This window comes from Berghia stephanieae, chromosome 12 (genome assembly GCF_034508935.2).
Source record: "Berghia stephanieae isolate SIO BIC M18660-M18661 chromosome 12, UCSD_Bste_1.3, whole genome shotgun sequence".
In the NCBI taxonomy this organism is placed as follows: Eukaryota; Metazoa; Mollusca; class Gastropoda; order Nudibranchia; family Aeolidiidae; genus Berghia; species Berghia stephanieae.
In genome coordinates this window covers 4526213-4535233 of record NC_088371.1, presented here as the reverse complement: position 1 = coordinate 4535233, position 9021 = coordinate 4526213, and the positions used below count along the sequence as shown (strand labels likewise).

Below are 9021 nucleotides of genomic sequence, written 5' to 3'. Positions count from 1 at the left end.
TCGCAAGAACTTACTGCTATTGTGTTTGAGTGATAAAAAATATATATTTTTGTGTTAGTAGTTGGATTAGACGTTTGGGGGGAAAATCCTGAAAATCTCTGGTAATGAGGGTTAAATGGGGTTCCGTTTAGTTTTCAGACTTGTTTATGTGCAGATAGATAAATCACTTAAAGTCAAGTGAAAGGAATTCCCTTCCAAGATATATCAGAGACAGTAACGATGGAACATTCTTCAAAAAAACATCTTAAAACGTTTTTTTTTAAATATTATGTAACACCGTATAATTATATTGCTTTGTTTCATACTGCATGTTTGAGTGGTTGTATGTTTGAGTGAAAGTTGCCACGTTACTGTTAAGCGCTTTGCGCTTGTTGAGATACGAGGTAAGGCACTATATAAAAATCATATTATCATCATCATCTTATTTTTATTATTATTATTATTATTATTATTATTATTATTATTATTATTATTATTATTATTATTATTATTATTATATTATTATTATTATTATTATTAATATTATTATTATTATTATTGTTATTATCATTATTATTATTATTATTATTATTATTATTATTACTTACTTACTTACTTACTTACTTACTTACTTACTTACTTACTTACTAACTTACTTACTTACTTACTGACTAACTTACTTACTTACTGACTGACTAACTTACTTACTTACTGACTAACTTACTAACATACTTACTTACTGACTGAGTAACTTACTTACTTACTTACTTACTGACTAATTTACTTACTTACTTACTTACTTACTGACTAACTTACTTACTTACTGACTAACTTACTTACTTACTTACTTACTTACTTACTGACTAACTTACTTACTTACTTACTTACTTACTTACTGACTGACTAACTTACTTACTAACTTACTTACTGACTAACTTACTTACTTACTGACTAACTTACTTACTAACTTACTTACTGACTGACTAACTTACTTACTTACTTACTGACTGACTAAATTACTTACTTACTTACTTACTTACTTACTTACTGACTGACTGACTAACTAACTTACTTACTTACTTACTTACTTACTGACTGACTAACTTACTTACTTACTTACTGACTAACTTACTTACTTACTGACTAACTTACTTACTTAGTTAAACCTCATCAATCTGTGGAATGCATAAGGACTGCACATTTTGTCTGTCTGATGCATGGACACTAATATACACATAGATATCTATTTCCATTGATCTCAGACTACTCACCAATAACACGGAACATGTAGCCTGTTCCTGGATTTAGTCCTTCTATTCTTTGGGAGTGGCGATCGTTTTCAGGTTCAGAGGTCACTTCTTTGCTGTCCTCCAGCGCGACAGCTGTGGGGTAGAGATGGGGATAACGATGATGATGATGTTATTGGTGGTGATATGATGATGAGATGATGATGATGATGATGATGATGATGATGATGATGATGATGATGATGATGATGATGATCAGCTGAGTACGGTGAGAGAAAGTAAGTAAAGACCTTTTTCCAAGGACTCAACTATGCGCCGAGCGAGTGAGGCTCGAACCCAGGATCTTCCGACCCGACAGCTAGTGTTATGTTATACCACTAGACCACATAGCCGCATATTATTAATTTAGGACTTACTTAAAGCGTCTTTCCAATCCTCGGGTTCAAATTCATTGGCGATTTGTATGACGTGGTATGAAGCCACGTCTCCCTTGGATGCGCCAGGCGTCCACCTCAACACTGCAGAGAATTTGGTGATTGAGTTCGGGAGAACTTTGATTCCGCCCGGAGCTTTTGGGGGACCTGGGAATTGAAAGAAAATCAAATGTAGAAAATGCTTCAGATTAAAAAAAAAAAAGAAATTCCCTTTATCAGGGCTGCCAAGTAGTTAGAGTGCTTCGAAGCCAATTTCGACTTCATAAATGGCAAAACAGAATCTCACGTGGCCACATACTAATATTACTGTGACCCATTTGAAAAAAAAATAATCGGTAATAGAAACGCGATTCTCTATGTGGCTAACAAACGTGGCCATCTGGCAGCCCTGTTTATTCATCCCATAGGAGAAATTTGTTCCAGGGTCTATTCCAAGGGAAGACTGGAATAACACAGGCGTTAGCCGCAGTGTAGCTCCGCAATTTGAGCTAGGGCGAGGCGACCTCGGTACCTTGGGCAATGGGAATAGAACACCACTTTTAATATGGTTTTTTTTTCATGTTTTCAGCCGATCTCTAAACAAAATTTACAAGAGAGCCCCCCCCCCCCCAAAAAAAAAACAACTTTCTTTTCCTATCCCTTTTCATCTATCAAGTCTTAAATATTACTTTTGTAATAAAACAACTATTAATTGACTTAGAGTCACGATGAGTGTTTAGTTCGCCTAACCGGCAGCCGTGTTGTTATTTCTCTCCCGAATTGTGTGATTTTTATTGATTTCTAAAACAAAAGTATGGAATATTTTTTACAGTCGTTTTTATAAAGTTTTATTCTACATTGTGATATATATTTCTCGGAAATTCATAAGAGGATTTTTAGATAAATTAACATTTTAGTGGTGTAGATCCCATTGTTTGAAGTAGCTATTGTACTAGCCATTTATTGTTTACACTTACGTTAAGATTTTTAGTCACGATGTGCCATATCTATTTTTATCCCTATTACGACAACATTTATTGGAATGACACAGAATCGTCTTGGTATCACGGTAACAATAATAGCAGTAATAGCCAGCGGCTACGACCAAGTCGTGGTGGTGTGTGGAAACGAAGAAAAATAAATATTCAAATAGGTCACAGACCACCGCCCTTTCATACGAATAGAGCACTCAAAGTACATAACACACAGCGGTGCCCAACTTCTCTGATCAACATACCACTCAACGACACTCACAACAACATGCCAATAGTAAACGACACAACATATCAACAAAACATAATGACAACACCCGATCATTTTGATGGGATGCAGGACTGAAGTAAACATAATGAGAACGTGGCTTGTGAAAATAAGACAATAACAACAAAGGGGGGGGAAGAAGGGTCAATATGAGGACAAATAAAATAAAAAGAAGCAATCACCAAATCAACTCAAATCATAACACGCTTAATATAGCAAACAGGCAAACTAACAGTGACCGTAATGGTGAACCGAGAAACATGTTGAGAACTATGACCATAAACTTTCAAAGTATAATTCCAAAACTACCGGAATTTTGGAAATTGATATCAGACATAAAACCAGACATAATCATAGGTACTGAAACATGGCTCCATTCCGAAATAAAGGACAGTGAAATATTTCCACCAGAGACATATTTCAACGTGTTCAGGAAAGACCGAGAAGATGGGTATGGTGGGGTGCTGGTTGCAACAACAACGAACCTCTCAGTATTAAAGCTTGACATTCAAACAAAATCAGAATCGGTGATCGTAAATATCAAAACAGAACAAGGCCTACTCACTGTGGGCGCTATGTATAGAACACCTTCAAACTCAACTATGGAACAAATGACTGAGATAACACGCTGTATTGATAGCCTAGACCCGAAAAATGTACTCTGGTTAAGCGGAGACCTGAACCTACCTGATATCAATTGGGAACAAGAAAAAATAACCAGTTACCAATATCCTTCATTTATAAACCAAGCATTTACTAACAAATTGCAAGATTTTGGCCTTAGTCAAATAAACAAAAATCCAACAAGGGGTACAAATATCCTCGACTTATCTATCACAAATCGACCAAATTTAATTGTCAAGTGTACAACCATTCCAGGCATTAGTGACCATGACATCCTCATCACGGAAAGCACTATCAAAGCAAACAAAATCACCAAAAAATCACACCCTATTACTATTTGGAAAAAGGCAAATATCGCCGAAATGCGGACAGAAACACGTCTTTTTAGTGAAAACATAATTAATCAACATATAGAAAGCACTGAGGATGTTTGGACTGCCATCAACGACCACCTAAACAAAATGATGACCAAACATGTACCAACGAAGAAAAGCTCAAGGAAATTTCACCAACCATGGATAAACACCACCGTCAAACGATTATCTAGACGGAAACAAAAGGCATGGAGCAGAGCGAGAAAGTCCAACAGTAAGAAAGACTGGTACAGTTACGCCCGACTGAAAAAAGAAACACAAAAAGAGAGTAGAAAGGCCTATCATAATCATGTTAAGGAACTTGTCAGTGAAGACTCAGACAAAAAGCTCTGGAAATTTATAAAAAGTAGGAGGTGCGATTCGGTTGGTATAACGCCCCTTGAGCATGATCGTGTATTATACTCTGACGCAAAGGAAAAAGCAGACATACTTAATAACCAATTCTGCTCTGTTTTTGCTTCAAAAGCTCATACCAAAATTTCCACTCAACAACTACAAGGCGAAGAAAACGATTCCAACACTATGGCCGAAATCAATGTGACAGTAGAGGGCGTTTCCAAACTCCTCGCCACTCTAGATCCAAAGAAAGCATGTGGCCCAGACAAAATACCATCCCGTCTCTTAAAGATATTGAGTAACGAATTTGCACCTGCCCTCACACATTTGTTCAAATTCTCTCTTGAAACGGAAGACATACCAATTGTTTGGAAGCACGCTCTTGTCCAACCCATCTACAAGAAAGGTGATAGAAGCAGGGCTCAAAACTACCGTCCAATTTCATTAACTTGCATTTGCTGCAAGCTGTTGGAGCATATAGTGAGATCCTCAATAACTGAATATCTCGAAACTAACAGTATTTTTTGTGATAAACAGCACGGATTTAGGAAGCACCACTCATGTCAAACTCAACTTCTATCATTAACACATGATCTGTCGGCTGCTATTGATAAAGGTGGTCAAATTGATCTAGTACTACTGGTCTTTGCCAAGGCCTTCGACAAGATTCCTCACCATCGGTTAATCCAGAAATTGTATGACGTTGGTATCAGGAACAAAACCTTACAATGGATTGCAACTTTTCTAGACAATCGCACCCAACAAGTTCTTGTCGACGGCGAGACTTCCACTATCGGGATGGTGACATCGGGCGTACCTCAGAGCTCAGTCCTTGGGTCCGTCCTATTTTTAGTGAACATAAATGATCTTCCACGAGGTATAAGGTCAAAAGTGCGCCTCTTTGCTGACGACACAGCATTATATAATCAGATAAGAACAACAGACGACTGCAAAACACTAAATGACGATCTAGCTAAATTACAAGAATGGGAAACCATAAATCAAATGGTATTTAACGTATCAAAGTGCAATGTTCTAACCATCACAAATAAGAAAGCACCTATTACATTTGAATACTAACTTCATGGTCAAAATCTGGAACATATAAAGACAGCAAAATACCTTGGCATTGAGTTTGCTAAAAACCTCAAATGGAATGACCACATATGTCACCTGGCTTCAAAGGCAAATCAAACAAGCGCTTACATCACCCGCAATTTAAAAAGATGCCCAATCACAACTCAAACCCTTGCTTTTAAAACTATTGTTAAACCAATTTTGGAGTATGGCAGCTCAATTTGGGACCCATATACAAAGAAAAACATCGACACCTTAGGAAAAAATACAAAGAAAAACAGCAAGACGCATCACAAACACATTCGATCCTTTCTCAAGTGCGTCTGAAATATCACAACGGATTGGCCTTGAACCTCTGGGAAAGAGAAGAAAGATAGATAAACTTAAATTGTTCCACAAGATCTACTACAAAAATTCGTGCCTTAAACTTCCAAACGACATCAAATATATCGGCACAAGAAATACGAGGGGACACACAGCAAGAGTAACCATCCCAACATCAAAAACAGACGCCCACATGTATTCATTTTTCCCTTCCACTGCCCAAGTATGGAATAGCCTCCCAGCTGAAGTGGCTGAAAACGGTTGCCAACATGTCTTCACGCGATTGCTGGAGTTCACAACGTGACTTTTTAATCTATGTGGGGTTTTTTGTTTTTTATTTGTTTTCTTTTTTTGGGTTTGTTTTTTTTTTTTTTTGGTATTTTTTTTTTTTTTTTGGTATTTTTTAATTAGTATTATGTGCAGAGTTTTAGCAAGTTTAAAATGTAAAACACTACAAACTGTGGAGTGATCCTCGACAATATTGAAGGTTTCCACAAGACGAAGAAGAAGAAGAAGAAGAAATCCATGATAGAAAAATGCGCGCTCGGCTCAAGAATATGACAGTGTCAATAACTCAATTTGACCTTATAGGGTTCAACAGTCGTGACGTCACTTCCTTCGTCATGACGAAGAATAACTTAGTAACTGGTTCTAAACTATCGAAACAACGGTGGACACCCTTATGAAATACTTCTCCGACGAGCATGGAAGTGTATCCAGAGGAGAAAATCAATATAAATCTGATCCTGTTTTGACTTTTATACATTCTGATCACATGACATGTGAAAATACGTTCTCGCCAGCATGAAGAATAAAAAGTACAGATTTTATTTTTGTTTTAAACCAAGCTGCTGGTTGCTGGGTGGAAATCAGAATATTGAGTCCTATTACCGATATATGCGAGCCGTTGTCTCATGACGACTGTATTTCTTACCATAGACCGTGAGGTAGGCGGTTGTCATGGCAGCGTTGAAAGGAGTCCTAGCAGTACAGGAGTAGATACCTTCGTGTTTGACCTGGGCACTCACCACGTACATGCCGATGTTTCCGTCTCTCGTTTGCGACCGGGCCTGTGGAGTGAGATAAAAGTTAAAAGATTCAAATTAATGTTTGACCCGGGCACTCACCACGTACATGCTGATGTTCCCGTCTCTCGTTTGCGACCGAGCCTGTGGAGTGAGATAAAAGTTCAAAGGTTCAAATTAATGTTTGACCTGGGCACTCACTACGTACAGGTCGATGTTCCCGTTTCTCGTTTATGAGCTGGTCTCAGGATATAACATAAAAGTTCAAAGGTTAGCATGTTAGGCCTGGGCATTAGATGCATTCAGTCCAACATTTCCTTGTTTTTTCTGAGAGGCCAAAGAATAAAAAGTCAGAAGTCAGCTAGAGGTTAAAGGTCATAACAGTAGCAGAGAGATGTCTCACAAGGAAAAAAATATCCTCTCTCAAAAAAGGTACAATAAATGTGACTGCCTCCCTCTCAGATTAGGATTCTCGTCAGGAACGGGGAAAACGAACAATTTCAATACACAACAAAGACAGAGAGCAGCAGCAATGAAATGGATAAAAGACACAGCATGGCAACGTACTGGCCGGTGTTCCAGTCTCTCGTTTGCGAGCGAACCTGAGACTGACATGCCAAAGTTTGAAGATTGTTTTTGGTTCTAATGCCACGAATCATGTTTTGACCTTTGACATGAGCACTGACTACATTGAGGCCAATGCTCATTTAATAAAATTAATAAGATTGAGCTTTATATACCGCAATATCCACTAAATGTGCTCAAAGCGCTTACAAGGGGTCCCTGGTCAACAGCAACATTCAACATGTAGGACGGGACATGACACCTCTTAGGCGATATTTCAATTTTTCGGACAAAGACAACGCTGTTAACGGCCAGGTACTCATTTTACACATGATTACGGTGAGAGAATGTGAGTAAAGAGCCTTTTCCAAGGGCTTAACTATGCGTCGAACACGAGGCTCGAACCGAGGACCTTCCGATCCGAAAGCGAGTGTCATACCACTAGACCACATAGCCGCACTTTACTCGTTTGTGAACGGGCCTAAGAATGTGTGGTCTAGTGGTATGGCACTCGCTTTCGGATCGGAAGGTCCTGGGCGCATAGTTGAGTTCTTGGAAAAGACTCTTTACTCACATTCTCTCGCCGTACTCAGGTGTCAAATGAGTACCTGGTCGTTATCAGCGTTGTCTTTGTCCGAAAAATTGCAATATATCGCCGAGTAGGCGTCATGTCTCGTCCTACGTGTTAAGTGTTGCTGTTGGTCATGGACCCCTTGTACAGCTCTTTAAGCACGTTTGTTGGATATTGCCCTATATAAAAGCTCTTTTTTTTAAAAGAATAGAAGGTCAGAGTTCAATCCCATAGCATGCCTTGATGTTTGCATTGGGTAATGACTTCCCAGTTCCAATGTTCCCTTCTCTCATTTACTTTGGGAACGAATGTACGTAACATAAAAGTTTGAAAAATTTGAATTTTTATATAGAGGAATATCCACTAAACGTGCTCAAAGCGCTTTACAAAGGTTCCTTGACCAACAGCAACACGTAACATGTAGGACGAGGCATGACGCCTGTTAGGCGATATTACAATTTTTTTTCCAAAAGAGACAACGCTGGTAACAACCTTGGTACTAATTTTAACCTGAGTACGGTGAGAACATGTGAGTAAACAGTTTTTTTCCTAGGACTCAACTATGCGCCGAACGAGGCTCGAACCCAGGCTCACTTCCGATCCGAAAGCGAGTGTCATACCACAAGACCACATAGCCGCATAGTTCAAAGGTGAGTGTTTTACTAAAAGCAAAGCATCGATAATAATGAATCAATATGGCTGCTCAGTCTCTATGGACGCTTGCTGTGAATGTGTGCGTCACTTCGAGTTTGTCAGTCTGTTTCTATTATCCAGTTAGTAATCTGCCTCCATAAATCTCTGTCTAGTGCAAGTGTTCGTTAGGTTACCTGTTTATAGTGGTCATCCCGGTAGTCAATGACGTGGTTATTGAATTTCCACTCATACACCGTCTCCAGTCCAGACGGGAAAGCGGCCTCACATCTCAGCAACACCGTTTGATTAACCACGACGTTCTCATTGATCATGGGAACTGTTATGCTGGCGCCACCTGGAATTACAATAGGAAAGAAGGGAAAAGAAATCTCGATGGTTCTAGGTGTTGGTGATACTACGATGCTAAAGGCTGTAGACTGTAAATCTCGGTGGTTCTAGTTGTTGGTGATACTACGATGCTAAAGGCTGTAGACTGTAAATCTCGGTGGTTCTAGTTGTTGGTGATATTACGATGCTAAAGGCTGTAGACTGTAAATCTCGGTGGTTCTAGTTGTTGGTGATACTACGATGCTA

General features: G+C 38.8%; 1 protein-coding gene across 11 annotated transcripts in view; it reads right to left on the bottom strand.

The window, feature by feature from the left end:
- Window positions 1-9021, bottom strand: part of LOC144958220 (contactin-like) — a 94927-nt gene that overhangs the window by 27212 nt on the left and 58694 nt on the right. For all 11 annotated transcript variants that reach the window (XM_078890041.1, XM_078890033.1, XM_078890032.1 and 8 more), the window contains 4 exons: window positions 8622-8782; window positions 6569-6704; window positions 1643-1807; window positions 1251-1361 (listed from right to left, as the gene is read on the bottom strand). In XM_078890041.1, the coding sequence (XP_078746167.1) occupies window positions 1251-1361; window positions 1643-1807; window positions 6569-6704; window positions 8622-8782 (573 nt within the window). The remainder of the gene's footprint in view (window positions 1-1250; window positions 1362-1642; window positions 1808-6568; window positions 6705-8621; window positions 8783-9021) is intronic.